At 41.6% G+C, this 22,304-nt stretch overlaps 1 protein-coding gene across 6 annotated transcripts in view; it reads left to right on the top strand.

Moving 5' to 3' along the window:
- The window catches only part of MED15 (mediator complex subunit 15), a 31,177-nt gene extending 22,383 nt beyond the window's left edge, over positions 1-8,794 (top strand). For 4 of the 6 annotated variants that reach the window (XM_075167887.1, XM_075167890.1, XM_075167892.1 and 1 more), the window contains 9 exons: positions 2,711-2,853; positions 3,175-3,302; positions 4,198-4,332; positions 4,734-4,797; positions 4,966-5,032; positions 5,490-5,650; positions 5,854-6,020; positions 6,919-7,017; positions 7,175-8,794. In XM_075167887.1, coding sequence (XP_075023988.1) covers positions 2,711-2,853; positions 3,175-3,302; positions 4,198-4,332; positions 4,734-4,797; positions 4,966-5,032; positions 5,490-5,650; positions 5,854-6,020; positions 6,919-7,017; positions 7,175-7,311 — 1,101 coding nt within the window. In that variant the 3' untranslated portion in view covers positions 7,312-8,794. The remainder of the gene's footprint in view (positions 1-2,710; positions 2,854-3,174; positions 3,303-4,197; positions 4,333-4,733; positions 4,798-4,965; positions 5,033-5,489; positions 5,651-5,853; positions 6,021-6,918; positions 7,018-7,174) is intronic. The other 2 variants (XM_075167888.1, XM_075167889.1) reach the window with 2 other exon arrangements.
- The last annotated feature ends 13,510 nt before the right edge of the window (positions 8,795-22,304 follow it).

Genomic DNA, 22,304 nt, shown 5'->3' with positions numbered 1-22,304 from the left:
TCAGTGGGCTGTAATAACTGTCCATGAATATGCTTGTGGATGCAGCAAATCTCATCCTGCAGTGAAAAAATATGTAGTTGCATTTGCTTATGTATCTTGAAGATGAAGGGTATACAAATGGTCGGTAGCCATGGCTTAACTCTGGAGTTAAATGAGGAGCTAAATGAGTTTAATGGAGTTAAAGCTCCAGAGGGAGGGTTTTTTTTGTCTTTTGGGTTTATCGGGTATTTTTGGTTTTTGTTTTTTTGAGCCTTCTTTTTAGTGGGAGTCAGTTGGAAAGAGCAATCCCTAGAAGTTAAAATCTCATTAAATTGTTATAATCTTAATCTATATCCTGCAAACAATGTAGAAATCTAAAGCTGAAAGCGTCTTTAGATCTGTTCTATAGAAAGACATCTGAAATTATTATGTGGCAAATTAACTGCTTTCAAAGAGAAGTAAGGCAGTAAGTTCAGAATTGCATACTTCTACGTGCATCTTTTTGAAAATGTCACAGTTTTGCTTAATATTAGACATTAGCCATCGGTATTCTGAAATTAAGCTGGCAGAGAGCAAACCTGCCAAGGAAAGGAAAGAAGGAAAGCTGTTTGCCTATGCATGTACTTAAATGAGAAGAGGTAATGCAAAAAAAGATATCAGAACTAATTCATTCTATGCTTATGTGCACAGTAGATGCTGCATGTTCTTTTCTTTGCTTTTCTGCAACATTTGTAAATTAATGTGAAGAGACCTTTGTGTTGAAGTAGATACAAAAGCTTAAATCTGGCAAAAAATCCTAATGAAATCTTTCTTCTTCCTTCCTAAAACACAAGGATTTAAGTTTTCAGAAGTAATTTTATGTAACCAACTTGAGACACTTAAAAAGGGCCTGATTTTCAGGAAGTGATGAACCACTCAGAAGTGGTCTTAGTTTGACTTGATGAAAAATGGGTGCAGCATCTGTATGGGTAAGTTCTAAATCACTTGCTGTTTAATAGAATGTTAAATAGAATTGTAAAAAAAAATCAGGGAGTGCTTTTTGCAGTGTTCATCCTAGCTTCCTTCCAAACAGTGGTGAGATGCTTTGTTTCTGTGGGAGGCAGACTATCTTTTCAATCTCAGAAATGCTTTTCCAACTGTTGAGGAGACACATGCTGTTAAAGAATCCACCTCCTATGAGAAACAGTAAGCACAGGCTCAGTATGTGTTGATTGTGGAGAAAAGGAAGATATAATAGCTGATTTAAAACATAGTTTCAGCCTCACTTGTTTTAGATATTATCTTTGTAGAAGAGGTTGCGAAGGTAATATGGTTATCGAAGATGAAAATAAAAATCATAGTATGCCAGGCTGCACTTGATTTTAAACTATGCTTTAATAGATGATAAACTAGTATCTTCAAGTTTAGTAGTTTTACATTTGCACCTAGCTGGGGATTGTTTGCGTTTGACCTCTTGCATAGCTGTAATGTGATATTCCAAGCAAAGCATTTCCTGTCATATTCGGTGCATACAGGCAAAAGTAGACCATGCAATACTTACTTTTTAATGTGCTAAATATCATGTCCTCTGGAAACAGTTGGATAATTTAGATGGATGTTTAACGAGTGAGTGAAGGACAACACCAAATTGCAGTGCCCATGAAGTATATGGGACTTGTGGATTTACTGGGACCTTTGCTTAAAAATAGTTTAGACTGAGGGAAACAGAGTTGTTCATTCATAAAGATGCTAATCAATGACTTACCGAATGGATGCATGGGTTACTGAGTCACAATATGTGGCCTCTGCAGGGTAATTCAATTTGTCTTTGTATGTACTTCCTTATAGCCTTAGGTCATAAGAACTCTGCATGTGCCTTAAACAAACATGATCACTTAATATCTGCATTGCTATACCATGCTCCTGGCCACGATACAGGTTTTTTTGTTTGGTTTTAGTGATCAAGGGGAAAAATGTCCATTAGAACAAATGTGAGAAGTTGCTCTAATTTGGGCATCATCTGGCTTTGGCACTTTATAGTGTACAGAATAAACTTAGTTGTTACCCAGAGTTTGGTGCTGTTCTAGAAATGCTCTTATTCGTCTTTTTGTCCTCCAGGCACACCTCATCGTTCTCCAAAGGTCAGAAAGCTACTTCACTTTTTTCCACTCAGCCATTCAGTTTGGTGTGTTTCCATCTCTGCCCAGATTTTCAAAGCTGAATATTTAAACAAGATGTTGGTGGTTTGGCTTGCTTAATTTTTTTTTCTTCCTTCCTCCTAAAGAAAACCAGTTGGGAAGCTACAGTCAAGTCTGACAGACCTTTGAAGACTGTAATTAAAATGTCAAAATAATGAGGGTTTTTTATGGCTGTTAATTCTCAAGTTAGAACTGTCTTTTCCTCCTGCTCTTCTTTACTCTAGTTCTAATAAATTACAGGTTTTTCAGATGGCACTTCTGACATTTTAATTGCAACATGATGGTCTGGGAAATGAAAAACAATTATTATACAGTTATTCAAATTATGTGCAGTTTTAATGGTTATTTCTAGTAAAGTTGATACGAAGTACTGCCCTGGGAGCCTCAAGAGTGATACAGGTGGGACAGTCATTATAGGGGAGAACAGGAAACTAACACTTTCATTTCTTGTAGGCCTGAGGATACGCTTCTTTCTGTAGGTAAAGCCTTTTAGTTAGGTTCCCATCCTGTACTCCCTTTTTTGGTTATTGATCTTACCTTTTTCCACATTTCAGGTCAGCCAGAACAATATTACTATGATGTCATCCCCATCTCCTGTCCAACAAGCTCAAACACCCCAATCAATGCCGCCGCCACCTCAGCCGCAGCCATCTCCTCAGCCAGGCCAGCCAACTTCTCAGCCAAATTCAAATGTCAGGTGAGCTAGACTGCAACTTTTGAGGACCTTTGTCAGTGCTGTAAGAGTGAAGTTTGCAGAAGCATTCAATATGTCTTACTCTGTTTCCACTGAAGTGAATGAATTTTAACATGAACTTCAGTGAGAGCACAGGTGGGATTGTGCTGAATACACTCTAAAACCTCCATTTTAAATAAAGAAGCTGTGTACGAAATCTTCACCGAGTCTCCTGGCAGAGCTACAGAGTGTCATAGCAATGCTTACTAAAAGCGTATCTGCTCACAGGGTGATCATGCTTCCTTGTCAGATTCTGGCAGGTTTGATTTTATGCTTATTTTTCAGCTCTGGCCCAGCTCCATCACCCAGCAGCTTTCTCCCCAGTCCATCTCCACAACCATCCCAGAGCCCAGCAGCTGCACGAACACCTCAGAACTTTAGCGTCCCATCCCCGGGTCCTTTAAACACTCCAGGTAAATAATCTGAGAACTATATTGCACACCGTGAGTTGCGGTATGTTTTGGTAACTGTAATAGTTCCCAGGAAACCTGTTACTGTTTGGCACAATGTAAACTTTAAAGAGCTCTACAAAGCAGCTAGCATTGCAAGTAGTGAACATGTCACATGCACCACATAACACAACATCATGGACATCTCAAATCAAAATCAACTGAAACCTCTTTTCTCATCACTCAGCTATGTAATGGGTTTTTCTAACTTCCCCAATCTTTTGAAAAAAGAATGATACTTAACTTAATGGAGCAAGTTTATAGAGGCATAATGATTCCTTGGTTCCATGCAGGAAGGAACCCTTAGCAACAGCATGCAATTGTAAAGGATTTACCACTTAATCACAGGTGGCAGGCTGCTTTGCTCCAAAACACCTTCCTAGGTGTACTCTGACACTTGTGCTCTTCTCTCTCCCAGTTGTTATAAACAGTTTCTGATACTGTGAATAGTATCATACTGGCTCCTTCTCATACCAGTGTTGTGTGCTCTGCAGTTTGGAAAGCACCGTCTTAAGGAAAACTGCAGCAAATTCAGTGTGTTGATTTGATGTTTAAGGCACCAGAGTGAAGGCAAAATGAGGACCTGGAAAATGGGTATATGAAACTTTGGACCTTTTCGGAAAAAAATTGTATCAAGTGGGAATTGCCATTCTGTCCACAGAACACGTTATTTCTACACAAAGATTAGAGGGTTGGACAAGCACTTAAACTGTGGAGGGCATGCAGTTGTGGATTTGGATATTTGACGTGAGCTACACTTTGAAAGTGCACATTTCAAATCTGGATTCTGAAATGTGAGAATGCTGTTCTGCAGTATCTTTTATCATCCTTGTGACATGCAGTCTTTACTTCTTGCCAGGAAATCCAAATTCTGTCATGAGTCCAGCCAGTTCTAGCCAGTCAGAGGAGCAACAGTATCTGGAGAAACTCAAACAGCTATCAAAATATATTGAGCCACTCCGGAGGATGATCAATAAAATAGATAAAAATGAAGGTGAGGTTCCCTATATTCAGTCATGCATTTCTCGCTGTCAACTTCATCTTCTGATGAAAGAAGCAGCACCTTTCCTTTTGTGATGGTTTCTATTCCAGGGATTAAAAATGACAGTGAAAGTTAGTTGCTTTTTCTTGCCTATGGCTGTAAAGATTTTACTGTGAAGGCTGGGTAAAATCCTCATCCTTAAATTCCCATCAGTTTTCCTTTACTTCTGATGTTTTTGAGACACATAGAGCTTATGCAATGGATATAGTTATGATTAGATGAAAGATCTTTGATCCTCACTACTTTCTTCAGTGTTGGCTCATGTTTTCACTTTTAACAATATACTGTATTTCTGTCTGCAAGTATGGAAGCTCTTCTTGTAGTCAGTGTTTGTGTCTCTCATATTATTTCAGATAGGAAGAAGGACCTGAGTAAAATGAAGAGTCTCTTAGATATCCTGACTGACCCTTCAAAACGGTAACTCTTTTTCCTTTTGGCTGGACGTCAGGTTCACCAGCTCTTCCAGAAGTTTGTTATTTAGCATTCAGCCATGTTGGCATAGAAGCTGTCTGTGGGGCTCAGATAGCAGAAACACTTCGGCCAAGGTGACCATTTTGTGGTGATGAAATTTCTCCTTTTCTGCAGGTGCCCTCTGAAGACACTGCAGAAATGTGAAATTGCTCTGGAGAAGCTGAAAAACGATATGGCTGTGGTACGTAATGCTTTGCTCTAGTAAGAGATAAGCAATTAATTCCAAAAGGTCTTATGATTTGGCAAGATAATTTTTTGCATGTCTTGTTGCTCATGCTATTAAGACTTCAAGTAAGGTTGGACAAAATAAGAAAACAGGAAAAAAATAGGCGAGCATTTACTTCATGTAAGTCACCTATAAGTATCTTTTAACTGAACTTTCAAATTCTTGTGCTTTGTGCAAAGACTTGAGTAATTCTTTCTATGAACTTTTGCAGCTGATTTCAGCAGAGACTTCCTAAATGAAAGCTGCGGACAGCTTTTTTTTCTTCTTCTTCTTAATGTTACTGTATGCAGTTTTGAGAATCCTTTGTGTTTCATGCATTGGAAGTTTACTGCTATAAAATTTTGCAGAATCAATAGTAGAGATTTCTTTTTTGGTGATGATTAAAAGAAAAGGGGCTTCTCTTGTGTTCTAGCCTACTCCACCGCCTCCCCCAGTGCCCCCCACCAAACAGCAGTACTTGTGTCAGCCGCTTTTGGATGCTGTTTTGGCCAACATCCGTTCACCAGTCTTCAACCATTCCCTTTACCGTACATTTATGCCAGCTATGACTGCAATTCACGGACCACCAATCACGTATGTATCATTGACCTGGTGTCTGTCTTAAATGTTCATTATTTAAGGAAATAATATTTACTTGTAGAAACTATTAAAAGACAGATAGGTTTATGGATGGGTGTGAGTTATATCTTTCCTTTTTACACATGTAAAATATTTGACAAATGTGGTGTTGGCATAACATTTTCACCTAGTCTTTTCGTGGACTGTATTTTACATAGGGCCCCAGTTCCTTCCCCTCGAAAACGGAAGTATGAAGAGGATGAAAGACAGACCATACCAAATGTCTTACAAGGGGAAGTTGCAAGATTAAATCCTAAATTCCTGGTGAACCTGGACCCTTCCCACTGCAGTAATAATGGCACAGTTCATCTCATATGCAAGCTAGGTAAGCAAGAAGAAACTAAAGGCTGAATTCAGAAATAAGTGCTGAGCTTGATTGTAGAAAGTTGAAGAGTTCATTGGTAACAGTCTTGAATCTTGCCAACCTGTAACTTCTGCACGAAGTCTGTACTTACCAGATTCATAGCACTGCTTAATCATGACATTCTACGCAGTCTGCTTCAGGGTACACCTGGAGATTTCATTCACACTGATTGATCCTTTCTTTCCACTGAAGTTGCAATGAGTAAAATCATTTAATGTCTAGAAAATTACTTGTTGCTAGCAACAATCTTGATTCCTGTTTTGACCTATACTGATATGTGAGAATTGTTCTGCCTCCAACAACTAGGACAGAGCTGGAGATATGTTGAGTTAATTTTTGGGAGGGTCTATTTCAATTTGTACTAATGATCACTGATAATAGTGTATGTTCAAAAAAGAAATTCAGATTGCATCTCTTTTTTTCGTCTCAGCTGAATAATCATAAAGCGTTATAGTCTATTAACTTGTTTTGCTCTTGGATTCCAATGGGGAGAATAGATTCTTTCCTCCTCGCCTTCGTTTGTGAAATCTGAATTATTTTTGTCCTGAATATTAGTACATAAGGCACTTAATTTTCAAAAATGAGGTGTCTAACTTAGTGAAGTTCAGCTGATGAAATGGTGAGATTGGTCAGGTGCAGAAATGCATAAGAGATGGAGCTATGTTTGCCAGGATTTTCTTCCAAGAATTTACGTGTTGTTAAAGTGAGCAATGAGATTGCCTTCCAATAAAAATGGAGATATACAGCCTGGTTCCTCCTTGGGGTTCAGAGGCTAGAAACCAAGCTGAATTGTGCACAAAAACCCCCTCCATCCAGCAAGGAATCATTTGTTCTGATGGGAAACGTGTTTGTATTCTAGATGACAAGAATCTTCCAAACGTCCCACCACTACAGCTCAGTGTTCCAGCGGACTATCCAGATCAGAGCCCTCTGTGGATAAAAAACCCTAGACAGTATGGTATGAGGATGCTAGCACGACATTTGTTGGGCATGTGTATGGGGTAATAGTGGGGCATGTGAACATTTAATATTACTCTTTTTTGAAAATTATTTTTTTAGATTTTATTTATTTTATTTTTATTATAACTCCGTTTATCTGTTATCTTTTTTTCCAGCAGCCAATCCCTTTTTGCAGTCAGTGTATCGGTATATGACTTCAAAACTATTGCAACTTCCAGACAAGCATTCAGTCACAGCACTCTTAAACACCTGGGCACAAAGTATTCGTCAGGCCTGCCTCTCTGCTGCATAACATCTCACTTTCTAAATTGTGAAGCAAGAAAGAAGGTCTCGACAGCTGGCCTCTTCCACATGCCACTGGAAAATCACAGGCATTTTGGGGAGGGTACTTCAGAAGAAAGAAGCCTTATGTTGTTTTGTTTCTAGGTGTCAGGTTCAGTAGAGAACCTGATGTTAGACTTCGCTTTCATGCTTTTTATCTTCTGCCTCTATGGACTTTTGCCAGCATTTTCAAATATACAGAACGTGTATATATGGTTCTTGAGACTGTATTAGGATGAGTTTTTATTGTCTTCTTAGAGAAGAAATTATTTGTGGACTTCCATCAGGGAGTCTGGTATAAGAGGGAGCAGGGAGAGAATGTCCTGATTTGCTTCAAAGTTTGCTCAGTGCCAGTATTCCCTTCACACTGTATGTTTTGTGACCTGATACTGCCCCAGAAATAAATTAGCTGCAACTAGAATGTGCTTGCAAATTTCTCAGTGGTTGCAGGAATCGTTTTGCCTGTTAGCTTTGCCCAGAGACGGGATAAATTACAGCTTTTTAAGGCATCTCTCAAATCTGTGAGATAAATCTGGATAATTATACTTGGGGGTGGGGAACCAAATAGAGCAAAATCTGGATAATTATACTTGGGGGTGGGGAACCAAATAGAGCAAAAAAAAGTATTTTATAGTTTATTTTAAAAACTACTTTGTATAAATGGTTTTTGGTTAGCACTGACCATGTGTTTCTCACTCCAAAAGAATGAGGTGATGAGAAAGAAGAGATATTAATGTGCACACTGACTTCCTCTATAAAATCGGTAAATGTGTACATAAAGGTGGGGGGGAAAAAACCCAACGGTATAAAGCCCTAGTTACACAAATCAATCCAGCAGGCTGATAGCTACATTTTTTCTTTTATTAAGGGTCTCTCTGAGGCGTCTGGCTTCCTTTGGGAGTTGATGCAGTTCAGTGAAAATGCTTCTATGCTACATCAGTTTCTTTAAAAAGAAAAGGAAAAAAAAACAACATAGCTCAGGAGTAGAACTGACAACTAATATTTCGTGCCTTGAGCAATGATGGGCACTGAAGTCAGTCATCAGCTGCCTTATTGTTGGGCACTTCTAATGAAAACATTTGCCATGAGTAACTCTAATTTCATGCGTAGTGTGATTGTTTTATTTTCCCCATGCTTATAAGTTGCTCACTCTTAATTTTCTGGTGCAGAAGTTCAAATTTCAGATGTTCCCATTATATCCTGCTCCATCTCCCTGTATTGTGCAGCAAACCTTAAAGAGTAGCTGGGCTCTTTTACAGTAGTGTCAAGAAATTGCTATGACCTTTGTAAATCTGTGTGGTGTCATCAGTTTTAGGATGTTTTTAAATGTGGGTACTTAGTAAGCACTGACTGAGGCAGCAGAATGCTATCAGTATTTTGTACATGATCTAATGCATTATCTGTTTGTTTCTATTGTAATAAATTTATTATTATTCCTGTGTTGGATGCTAACATTATACTGCTCTTCCCATGTTGATCCTTAGAAACCGGTTCTGTTGTCCATTGGATGATGGTTACTTTGTTCTATGGTAAGTGAAAACTCATACTCTTTGAAGGTTAGGGGAGGAAATCATAAATGACTCTCCATCCCATGCAACAGTATCTTCACTGTCCTCATAGTGAATTGGAAGACCTGGTCAAGAGATTAGGAATGGTATCTACAAATGAAAGATGGTAGGTTTTTAACTGGTACTGTTACGTGGCTGACTCTTTCCTTAGGGCAAAAGAACCAGTGGCACCAATACAGTTTGTACATAATTAAGTCATAACCCAAGAAATGAGGATAGAAACAAGTGGGATTTTTAAAGATACTGCCAGGGTCTAACACTGAGACATTTATAGTGTTTATTTCTTAACAATTTAGTTAAAACATATCTGGAAATAGATGCAAAACATGCATGTCCCTCAGGTTACAATAACTTTCCTAGTGCAGTTTTCAGAGCTGTCACTGCAGTACCTTTTAGTTTTGCTGCAAATGAGATGTAATGAAATGTTAGACTAAGAGGGTGGGGACATACAGCAACTTCTCAGTTGGGAAATAAATCATAAATTCATGAAAATCATGAATAAATCATGACCCCATGGAAGTGGGTCATGTACCCACAACATGTCAAATTAATAGCTGTGTATCAATATAGCTGCCTTCCTTTTCTGTTGGTGGGCAAACTGTCATAAACTGCTTATAGATCTTGCTAAAATAAAAAATACAAGCTTACTCCCAAATACTTGGAAAGATGCACCAAAGTGGGAGTAAGTTAGTATTAGTCTGGGTACTTCACCAGCTGTTGGGGCATTGAAAGTGAATTCAGAAAATGCCCCCGTTATAAAAAATTCAGGGCTTCATGTCTTTCAGAAATGCACAAATCTGTTACGAAATCAGAAATCTGCAAGTTTGATACTCTCCTTTCTTGATGGCAAACAAAATTAATTCATAATCAGCTTTTACTTGAAATGAGGTGTCAATAGCAGCTGAAGAATCTATCATGAAACTTCAATGTAAATGTTCAAAGCAGTAATAAGGAAATGAGAATGAAGAGTAAGAGTGTTGAATTAAAGTGCAGTTCAATGAAGATGGCTTCTTTGAATAGCCTGAGTTCCTCCTCTGTCTCTCAACAAAGCTGTTCACTAGTGTTTGTTTCAGTGGTAGTAAAACTGCCTTTTTTTTATAACAGGCACTGGTGTGGCAATCAGATTGCAGAGAGGAATGTAGCAAATCAATGTTACTGTGATTACTTGAAACCATTTCTTTTTCAATTAGGAAAGATACTGGGTTAGGATTACTGCCCAACTGGTGAGCTCAGTGATTGTGTGATGGACTGTCCTGGCTGGCTGATGAGACTTTAAACTTCAGTGAGAATTTTTTTTCCCAGAGTTTTAGTATTTTGAATGAATTGCTGTTTTTTTTACAGAACAAGGATATTGTGTGATTGGCTGTTCTTCTGTTTTTCCAAACTCATTATCTGAGGAATAGCTTTTCTGTGTTAAAGTCTAGCTTTGTATTTTTGCTATATGAGCTACCCTGACCTTGTCTAGCATGGCCAGGCAGCAGGTGCATCAGTAGCTGCTGAACCTAGCACAACGCATCCTGCCTTTTGGCTCCCCAGGGCTGCTCGTTCCTGCTAGGCTCTCGAGACTGGATGCTTAAGGGCAGAATGTGGGGAAAATGTTCTTGCAGGCACCCCTTTTGGGAATTACTGTGCTAATGAATACATCTTCCTGTTTTGAAGCACCATGCCTTTGTTTTCTGGACTCATCCTTTTCCCAGTACACTATTGAAAATATTTATGCCTTAATATTAATGTACTTACAGTTATCTTACAGGATATGGTGATGCTTAAATTTAGGAAAGTATATTTTTCTCCATCTTCCAAAACTATTGACTCCCACTAGAATGTAACGTTAAAACTACTCTGACCTGGTCCATTCTGCGCAAAGGAAAAGGGATTTTCATTTGTAGATCATTTTTAATGGGCCAAATTTGACCATAAAAGGCATGAAATGAAACTAGAGAGCCAATACAGCTAATACTGATAATGTGAGTTAATATAACTGATTTGCATATCAGTGGACTAAATTAAAAGAATTCTTTGATTCCATTCTGATACCTCCTAAAGAGACTTGTATTACCATATCTCCTCTCTCTGTTTCTCACCTGTATGAAATCTGTGAGTGTTTTTGAGAGTATCGTCTCATATGGACAGCACCTTAAAGTACCAAATATTTGAGAGGGGCTATAGGAAGCAGTGGAGTTCCTGTCATTTGAGCCTTCTATATAAATATTTGAGAAAGAGTCAGTCGAACTCTAAATAGCCAGTGTCTTCACAGAGTGATTCAATCTTTGAAACAACCCGCTTAAAGAAATGGTATAACACATTCCTTACTCTAATTGCATCTTTAAAAGAACTGCAGATCTATTGCTAACACTGGTTGTGTACCAGGAGCAAGTCCTTTCTGGCTGGAGGAGAGAGAGGGTAAGAGTGAAGGGCCCTAACTAACTGTTCTTGGCTGTTTTCTTTTGTTCTGTGTTACTTACTGTCATGTCTGTTCAGGCAGCAATCGCCTATCTTGCAGATTGTCATACCAATTAGCGCTTGGATATGGGCTCTGTCATACTAAAGAATGTACTAAAATAAACAACCTGATTCTCTGGGAAATGCTTTCCAGTTGAGGGGGCTGACCTCCAACTTGAACCTGATCAATTTTGTAGACTTTTATTCCTCAATGCATTGTTTTCTAACAGCAGTAGCCTTAAAAAATTATCTAAGAGAACAAGTGATAACTATGTATGTTCATCTGAAGACAAGTGTCTATTCTTCATTGGTTTAGGGCTATGAAATATATGAGGAGCAGTGTTAAAACACGGAAGAATGGTTTGTGTTTAAAACTTGCTCTGTGTGTGCAGGTATATAATATAAACAAAATTAAGATACAAAAATGCTTGAAACCTGAAATGGCAGTAATAGTGTTGCTTGCTGGGCAGTGTGAATGACAGGATACCCAGACCATAGTTTTTGTGTTGTGTCGTGTTCGTGTCCCCCCCTGCCCCGCCCCCCAAATGCCATTCTTTACAGAAGTGTTTTCTAGATTCAGAAGTTCCGGATGGCCTTTACCTATAGAACTTGCACCTCTTACTTCCACTTAACATCCTGCAAACTTATTGGGAGGAAAACTAATAAAAATGTCTTTAAAAAGGAAGATTTTCAGAGTATCACATAAGCTATTCTAAATTGGTTCAAGAATATTAGACAGGTTTCTAGAGGCATTTCATTGTTGGAGTGACCATGGGTTGGAATAGGAGCGCGTTCCCGGAGTAATGAAGAGTCCCAATGTGGGTATGGTCATTCTCCTTTATTTCAAGGTATTGTGCTACTTTTATAAGCTAGCCACAGTAACACGCGCACCTCCGAATCCTCTATTGGTTACAGTCAGCAAGCACACGAATCTTAACATACACGGATTGGTCAAAAGCAGGTATCCACGCGAACGCTTCCTGCGCCTGCATTCCGTTACCTAATCTACTGATAGTTACATTCCTCAGCCTGTTTTTCTCTATTCTACTATCACTTCAGAGACTCTAAAACTACAATTGCTCTTTAGCAGCCTTATACTATTACTAACAAATCCTCAGTGCTTGGAATGTTCATAGGATGACCGTTATTTAATAAAAATCCCTCCACAAATTCCCCCTTTTTGTTTTTGAACAATCCAAGCCTGATTTATTACTTTCGATACAGCCTTTTTTATACAACCAAAAGCAATACAAAAGCATACACACAATATTAAGATGATAATCAATATACGCAAGCCTTCTTTTATCAGAGCTATCAGCCATTGAGCAACTCTCTAAAAATATTCATGAGCCATTCATCTAAAATGCTATGATTTTGTGGTATCATGCTTACATGGTTTTTTAACCATTGTAATTGTTTATGTATAGACTCACCATGATCGGATAGGTTCATGCAACACATAAACTTTTCTACCCGGAAACCAGGCACACCCACTAAACAGGTTCTGAAAGGCTCTGTTGCCGTAGCAAGAGACAAAACAAAACGCAGATTGACCTGTTTTGTTTGCCCAGGTAACCTCTTCTTGTGAGAGTGCAGGCTTCACCGCTCGGCTAGGCACCCGTATTGGTCCCTTATCTGTGGAAACACACATGTATCCCCTCCCATTAAATATTACCGAAACTGGGCCCAGCCACATGCCACTGATTGGGTCTCAATACATTACTTTTAGTTTCAGAAGCGTTGTATGAGAGTTAAACTTAAGGTTTTGGTGATGGATTATAATCGATGGCTCTTCTCTGTCTCCCATCAGACACAAATAATTTAGAGTAAATAGGACTTTATGCAGTCTCATTTGCGGGTCCTTTTCTTCCTCCTTTTGCTTTGTTAGCTAGTCCTTCAATACCTGATGCGTGCGTTCTACAAGGCTCTGCCCCGTCGGTGAGTGTGGGATGCCAGTAATATGCTTGACCCCCCAATCTCATCAGAAAGGTTCTCAACTTCTGACTGGTGTAAGCAGGGCCGTTGTCTGTTTCCAGTTGTTCTGGCACACCCAACACCGCGAAGCAAGCAAGGAGGTGCTTACACACATGATGAGCCTTCTCACCCGATAAAGCCGTGGCCCATATTACTTTAGAGAAGGTATCTATGGTGACATGTACATATTTGAGCTGCCCAAATTCAGCAATGTGAGTTACATCAGTCTGCCAGAGCTCTAAAGCCTTGAGACCTTTTGGATTAAGGCCCAGCCCTATTCCAGGTCCATGATTTCCACACTTGGGACAGGCCTGTATGATAGAGCGAGCTTCGTTTTCTGATAACCCATATTGCCTTCTTAAACCCTTTGAGTTTTGATGAAATATTTCATGACCCTGCCTAGCTTGAAAAATTTATCTGCAGGTGGTACATGACACGCTGGACTGACAAGATTGTCCGCTATCTGATTGCCTTGTCCTAAACCCAACTCCCATTGATGGCTACGGATATGAATGACACAACACGGAGCCGCTCGCTGGGAGATGGTCGATCTTAATTGAATAAACAGTTTCCCTAGCTGAGGATTATTTTTTTCCCTAATCAGTGCGTCTTGAATTCTTGGTATAAGCCCAGCTACATATAGAGAATCAGTCACCACATTCAAAGGATGATCATGCCAATTCCCTAACGCCCATACCACCGCCATTAATTCTAAAGTCTGTAAGGTATCTCCAGCTTGCCCTTGCAAAATCTTTTTGCGCCATTGATCTGTTTCCAACCATACGCATGCAGCTTGTCTAGAGCGTTTTCCCGCATCTGTGTATACCGTCAACCCCTCGAGTATCGGGCTATCAACCACTTTAGGTTTTTCTAGCCACTGATTTCGTTTTAGAATCTGCCACAATTTCCCTTGGGGTTGCTGAGAGTGCACCTTTCCGCTAAATCCTAACAGAGATTCTTGAATGGCCAGCACGTGGCGTATCCACCATTCTAAATCTACAGCGTTAACAGGAATACTGATGTCTGCTGGCTCCTGTCCTGTCAGCTCTATAATTCGCGTTCTCCCTTTTCGGATTAATTCCCCTACAGCTTCAGGACGAGTTTGTATACAGAAAGATGGTTGTACCCGTAAGAAAACCCATTCCAAAATTTGAAAAAAGGAGGAATTTGGCAAGTTATCATTATTCTTGTTGTCAATGGCAGTCACGGAGTTCATTCCCTGTTGTCCCTTCATCTCCCCCTTCTTGTTTTGCCATTGACATATAACGGCACAAGGTGATTCTTCGGTGTTACAGATAAGCAAAGAAAGTGGCAGTTCAAGGATTCCTCTTGCGGTCCAGGCTATAGTAAGTTTGTTTATAATGTGCTGTAAGGCTACGTGATGTTTGTCCATCATATGAATTTCAGCTGCAGGCTGAGTGCCTCGCAGTAATTCAGTTAGTGGTTTAATGTCTGCATTGGTAATGCCAGCGCAATTGCGAACCCATTGGATGTCGCCTAAGACCGTTTGCACATCAGCCAATGTTTTGAGTGGAGTTTTTAATGCTATTTTTTGAGGACGAATTTTTGCCAGTTCAATGATCCACCCTAGGTATTTCCAAGGTGGAGACCTTTGGATCTTTTCTGGTGCAATTACAAGTCCTTTGTCTGCTAGCATGGTTGTTAATTGTTGTATATGATGCACTTCAAAAGGAACTTGTTGACAACACAAAATATCATCCATATAATGATAGATGATAGTTTCAGGCCATTTTTCTCTTATCGGTTGCAGCGCCCAGGTGACATACAATTGGCACAATGTAGGAGAGTTTTTCATCCCTTGTGGAAGTACCACCCACTCATACCGCTCTGCTGGTGCTGCTTTATTTATCGAGGGTATGGAAAAGGCAAATCTCTGAGTGTCCTGAGGGTGCAGTGGGATTGTGAAAAAGCAGTCCTTTAAGTCAACTATAAGTATGTGCCAATTTTCGGGTAGCATATTAGGTGATGGCATTCCAGGTTGTAAGGCTCCCATAGGCAACATTTGGTCATTTATTTTCCTCAAATCATGTAGTAAACGCCACTTCCCACTTTTCTTAGGGATGACAAAAATAGGAGTATTCCATGGACTGACAGACGGTTTGATATGTCCCTCTGTAAGTTGTTCGGATACCAGTTGTTTAGTTATTTGCAATCGCTCTTTAGTCATGGGCCACTGGTCAACCCAAACAGGGTCACTGGAGATCCATGTTAACGGTGGGTTGGGCGATCGCTCCCCAGTGCCCATGACTAAAAATGCTTTGTAGTCAGCATTGCCCCGATCTGACTGAGAACATCACGTCCGATTAATGCTTCCAATCCTCCAGGGAGCGACAAAACATGGACCTTCAGTGTTGCTCCCTGGCCTTCTGGGAAACTCACTTGAACCAGTTTACTACTTATATATGAGGCTGAGTTCCCTCCCACTCCTGCGAGTAATGCCTTTGGGGTTTCTATTTCCCACTGCAACGGCCAATTTGCTCGATTTATAATAGTTATGTCGGCCCCAGTGTCCAACATTGCATTTATTCTTATTGAAAGGTTCTCCTGACTCAAAGTCACAGTTTCGAGTGGGCGGTGGTCTAATTTTGTAGTGAAACGTACAGCAGGTCCAGTAGAACCAAATCCTTTACACCCACGTTCTTCCCAATCTTGGTTTGATCGATTTAAAGGATTTTTAAAAGCTAATATCTGGGCTATCTGACTGCCCTTTGGGATGAAGAGAGGAGGACTAATTGTATAGGCCATAATATGAATTTGACCAGTGTAGTCTGCATCAATGACTCCAGGAATTACGATCAATCCTTTTATTCCTGCAGAAGATCGACCTAAAAGGATTCCACCTATCCTACTACTATCAGCTACTAAAGGCCCTACCACATTGCTAGGGGTTTTGCACACTTCTGTATTGGTTAAAGTGAAATCTATTGTTGTTTCCAGGTCGACCCCCAAACTTCCTTTGGTGGCAGCCGAGTGTTTTAGTAAAAACCCTGATTGCTGCTGTCGTTTTGAGGGGGCATTTGTGTCTGCACGCGGCCTCTCCTCGCGCTCAATTTGAAGTTTCCCGAACAGGCCTTAGTAGCATGAGTACTTTTTTGACACTTATCACACCATACAGGAGCACGACAATTTCGCTTGCTATGCCCCCGTTCCCCACAACGAAAGCAGGTGCCTTTAAAGGGCCGGACTATTCCTGGAGAGTGTTTTTGCCTAACAACAGCTGCCAACGGTTGCACTACTTCTTTGACAGCACTTTGCACCACTGCTGCCATCCACTCATTTTGTTGTTGAACTCCTGCTCTTTCCACCCGAGAAAGCATTTCTTCCACTCCTGCCCCTTTGGGCAGCCTGGCTAGAATGGCCTTGGTAGTTTTATTGGCGTTATCAAAGGCCAAAATTCTAAACATTTGTTGTTTATTGTCCTCTCCCAAATCCGGGTGGTTCATTACTGCGTCCCCAAGCCTATCAATAAAGTTGCTATACTTCTCACTTGCACCTTGCGTCACCGAGCTGAAAGAAGGGGCTGCCGATCCCGGTAAGCAAAGAAACGCATCTAAAGCAAGCTTAGAAGATAGCTGTAACATATTGACAGGAAAAGTCAGTTGGACATTTATATCCGCATAACGTCCCCCCCCAGTGAGCATTTCAGCTGTGACCCCATATAAGGGGTCTCCTTGCTGTTGATGTTGGGCAGCAGCATTCACTGCCCTCTGAGACCATGACGATCCCCATAACAAAAACTGCGTAGGTGTCAACAGAAGCCTCATCAGACTTTGGCAATCGTGGGGACACAGCAAATCAGCAGAGAAAATCCAAATAACAATCTGTCGTGAGGCTTCCGATTTAACACCATACTGCGATATAGTATTTTTGGCTTGTTGTAGAATATTCCAATCATGTGGTTCCCATTTTCCTTGACCGTTTTCCTGTACCACCGGAAAGGCCATGGGGCCAATGTTGGATGCAACCCCCCACTGTCCGTCCAAAATAGCATCCCGAACAACTCCGCTCCATCGGCCGGGACGGGTAGCTGCGGTAGGTCCGGAGAAACAGGGTGGCAAGTTGTCTCTCGAACCGGCGGTTGACCACGGTTCTCCTTTTTGCTGAGTCTGTGTAGTTAATTCCTTCAGTTGTTGCACAACCTCTTTTAACAGCCGATTAATACTTTCTGTTGACTTTTCCTCTTTTCCGCTGGATGGCGGTGTGGCTGCGCCGGAGGAATCACTGTGGAGAGGAGGGGCGGTGGGAGGAGGGCGGCACCTTTCCCCGCCTGGAATTGGGGGGGTGGGCGGAGCAGGCCGCTCCTCCCCCTTCATGCCCCGCGGTTGAACTTCCGCGTTCGCCTCACACTGCTGCTCCGCTTTAGCCCCGGCAACTTCCGGCTGCTGTGGCGTAGATGATATTGTCGGGGAAGATGGCGAACATAGACTGCCGGGCGTTTTTAAGTCCTGCTCAACTCTATCGCGCAATTCGGCAACAGTCTTACAGGTGGACCCCGTCATACCCTTCACAGCAGGCAGCCCAAAAAATCGCGCGCTAGGTCCCGCCTTGGATTCCATGCTCTGAGACTTTTCCGGTATGGGGTCCGGAGCCAGCATCTGAGCAGCCGCACACGCCACCTCCCGTTCAGCTTTCATAGCTTTTAAAGTGTCTAGTACGTCTCCCCACAATTCTCTCACAGACTTAATCTCCTTCTCCAATTTGTCATCACCTTCAATAATCTTCTGCCACATTAGTTCTCCCAGCTCCCGCCATTCAGGCACAGAAAATAACGTGTGAGTGTCTTTAAAATGTCCCAAGCGTTGTCCTAACTTAATTAGCTTGATAAGCTGTTTCACCATTGTCTCAATCCCTGTCTTAGAGAGTATGCCTGCGAGCAATGCAGCTGCTGCCTCACTCTCCATAATAGCAGCGCACCCTCTGGGAGGCAGTTGGCCACTCTGCACCGATATCTATTCTAGCTGTTTGAGCAATAGAATAGTACTTCTCCCAGTCGCTGGTTTCCCACTCCCCTTCTCTCGCTGCGCTTACCGCAGTCTCGAAGAATTGTAGTCTCTGCTACCAGACCTCTGGGTTACGAGCCCAGCACGTTTCCGCATCCTCTGCTACCAGATGTTGGAGTGACCAGGGGTCGGAATAGGAGCGCGTTCCCGGAGTAATGAAGAGTCCCAATGTGGGTATGGTCATTCTCCTTTATTTCAAGATATTGCGCTACTTTTATAAGCTAGCCACAGTAACACGCGCACCTCCGAATCCTCTATTGGTTACAGTCAGCAAGCACACGAATCTTAACATACACGGATTGGTCAAAAGCAGGTATCCACGCGAACGCTTCCTGCGCCTGCATTCCGTTACCTAATCTACTGATATTTACATTCCTCAGCCTGTTTTTCCTACTCTACTATCACTTCAGAGACTCTAAAACTACAATTGCTCTTTAGCAGCCTTATACTATTACTAACAAATCCTCAGTGCTTGGAATGTTCATAGGATGACCATTATTTAATAAAAATCCCTCCACATTTCATTACCTGATTTGACTAATTAGTAGTCTCCTGGAACGTTTTTGTTCTTGTGGATGTCTTCCAAATATTATTTCAGTTGCACTGAGGAACAGAGAGAACTTACCTTTCTGCTGTTTTTCCAGAAAACTTATTATTCACCATAAACAATGTGGGTTTTGTAGGCTCCGTGAATTAGCAGCAGTCCAAATTTAGCTTTGTATGTGTTTCTAAATGGTTCACTTTGATGTCAGTACGATTAGTAAAATGTGCATGATAAAATTAATACAAATGGTAATAAGGCCACATAACAAAATGGCAAAATGTCTTGCCTGATGACCAATTTCTGATATTTCTGCTACCCAAAGGTAAGTCATGCCTTTTTTAGCAGTCTTACATGCTGAACTGTGATTTGAACTGGTCATTGCAGAAGAGGAGGTAGAAATTTTGTTATCTGCAGAAAAAAGAGAGAGAAATGATGACCCAAGTCCTATGACTGCAGAGCTGATTATGGGAGTAGTCTGGAGTGGTGGTTTCAGCAAACAGGTTTGCAAAGCCAAGGCCCTCAAGTATCAAATTGCTCAAATCAAACTTGCAGTGGGACAATTATCTACAGCATCACAGCAGGACAATGACTAGTAAATAGGAAATATCTTCTCTTACACTTGTGTGGAACATGGTGAGATGCAACCCTTGTGCAGCTCTAATGCTCAAGCAAATTGTGGATTTGTTAGCCAAAGCTGGTTATTGCAGGCTTACTTTCATGATGCTGAATGCTTTGGTTCCTACAGCATAGTTTTGGATGTTTATTTACATTCAGCTTATAGCTGTTTTCTTACTGAACCTCATTTCACTTTGATTAGTTCTCTCTCCTATGTGCACTACCATGGCATATTTTTAGTGTGCACAAAATGGTTGTTATTTTCCTGAGTTGCCTTTGGAAGCTGATCTGATCAGGATTCCTCTTTGTGGCATCTCGGTGTATTGCCCCAAGGAACATTTGTTGTGAATAAAAAAGTAGCTTGGAGAATGAAAATTGCAGGAAGGGGTGAGAGTGAACACGGGAACAGAAATATACATGGAGCTGTGCCTGCTGTTTGCCACTTTGCCATACTCTGAGGGCAGAAACAGGCTGGTGGGGAAAGCCCCTTAGTCCCAGGGAAACAAGGGTGGTTTTAAATCACAAAACAGACTGTGAAAACACCTGCTTTTTATTGTTTAGTACCCTAGGTTGTGCCAGTTTGTTAATAAGATACTTGACTGAGAGCCCTACCCTTGACTAAAGATGTTTTGAGGGACGGGTTTTTTTCAGTTGCTGAAGGTGTTCCCTCCAGAAACCTGACATACCTTTTACTGAGAAACTCACTTTTTAGTCAAATGTTTGACTCCTGTGTCGTTGTGGCGGGTAAGTATTGTGATGATAAGCTGGGGATATAACAGGAAGGTATCCATGTTAATGGATGCATGTTAGATTAGATGCATGACTTCATTTAAAAAAAAAAAGTTGACCTTTTATATAGTAGTATCATGGAAGTTGTTAGCATATAGGCTTGCTTCTAGAGGACAGCACTAAATATTTCTACCACTGTAATGTTAAATAAAATCCACCCCCCAACATTCTCAGCACTGTGTTTGGTTTATGTTTCAGAACTTCAGATTCTTGTATTAACCAACAGCAGAGCTTTTAATTAAAAAAAAAAAACAAAAAACCACAACAACAACAACAAAAAAACCCACAAAACAAAAAAACATGACCTGGGAGGTGGTAACCTAGAAGGGGACCCTGTTACTCTCTAGAACTTCGGAAAAAAAGTAAGCATAACTTTTGCCTTGTGTGTGTGAACAAAATCCTCCCAATTACAGCTTAGGCTGAGTAAAGTGCCCGACAGCCTCTCTCTCAGCAGCTTGGTGCGAGGAATAAAATGTTTTGCTGACAATGCTGTACTGCAGCAGCAGGCAGTACAGAAATACTGCATTCCCCTTTCCTTTTCCCCGTGCTTCCAACCAGTATAGGTAAAGCATATGAATTTGGTTTGTTAAAATGTAGCTCAAGCTAGTGCTGAGAATATTGGTGCGTTATATTGCTAGCCACAAGCCTCCGAGCTTTGCCTTGCCTGCTGTTGCTTTTTGGGGGGTGGTTTAGAAGAAACTGTATTTCTAGATCAAACTAAATGACTCTCAGCTATTCCATTTTTCTGTATAAGCTGACTTGAGTGCTCTTAATTAAAGTATGGCTCTGAGTTACTGAGTGTAGGACATCAATGGCCCTGGGGTCAAGATACTGCACGAAAAGGTGACAGTTTTCAAGATGTCCTTCCAGCTCAGTCTTCCAGTTGTGAGTGTTGATGATAAGGTAATGGGCGATCTCTGTCACAGCTTTTAATTCATCCTGTCTGCACAACAGGAAAATGTGGCATACCTTTTAGTAGCAATCCCTCATTCATTATGAATCATAGAATCATACAGGTTGGAAAAGACCTCTAAGATCATCGAGTCCAACCGTCAACCCAACACACCATGCCCACTACACCATGTCCCTAAGGGCCTCATCTACACGTCTTTTAAATACCTCCAGGGATGGTGACTCCACCACTTCCCTGGGCAGCCTGTTCCAAGGCCTGACCACTCTTTCAGTAAAGAAATTTCTCCTGATGTCCAATCTAAACCTCCCTTGGTGCAACTTGAGGCCATTTCCTCTTGTCCTATCGCTGTTACTTGGGAGAAGAGATTTAACTCCGTTGACCACAACTCTCTGGACTCGGCCGCCCAGCCAGTTTTTTACCCAGCGAAGAGTGGACCTGTCTAGGCCGTGAGCCGCCAGCTTCTCTAGGAGAATGCTGTGGGAGACAGTGTCAAAGGCTTTACTGAAGTCCAAGTAGACCACATCCACAGCCTTTCCCTCATCCACGAGGCAGGTCACCTGGTCATAGAAGGAGATCAGGTTGGTCAAGCAGGACCTGCCTTCCATGAACCGGTGCTGGCTGGGCCTGATCCCCTGGTTGTCCCAGACATGGCTTGTGAGCGCCCTCAAAACCAACCGCTCCATGATCTTCCCCGGCACCGAGGTCAGGCTGACCGGCCTGTAGTTCCCCGGATCCTCCCTCCGGCCCTTCTTATAGATCGGCGTCACATTGGCGAGCCTCCAGTCATCCGGGACCTCCCCAGTTAACCAGGACTGCTGGTAAATGATGGAGAGCGGCTTGGCAAGCTCCTCCGCCAGCTCCCTCAGTACCCTCGGGTGGATCCCATCCGGCCCCATAGACTTGTGAGCGTCCAGGTGGCGTAGCAGGTCGTTAACTGCTTCCTCTTGAATTATGGGGGGTTTATCCTGCTCGCCGTCCCTGTCTTCCAGCTCAGGGGGCTGAGGACCCTGTGGAAAACCACTCTGACTACTAAAGACTGAGGCAAAGAAGGTGTTGAGTACCTCAGCCTTTTCCTCATCCTTGGTGGCAACGTTCCCC

Source organism: Calonectris borealis, chromosome 18 (assembly GCF_964195595.1).
Source record: "Calonectris borealis chromosome 18, bCalBor7.hap1.2, whole genome shotgun sequence".
Classification (NCBI taxonomy): Eukaryota; Metazoa; Chordata; class Aves; order Procellariiformes; family Procellariidae; genus Calonectris; species Calonectris borealis.
The sequence above is the reverse complement of the archived record's forward strand: the minus strand, read 5'-3'. Positions and strand labels throughout refer to the sequence as shown.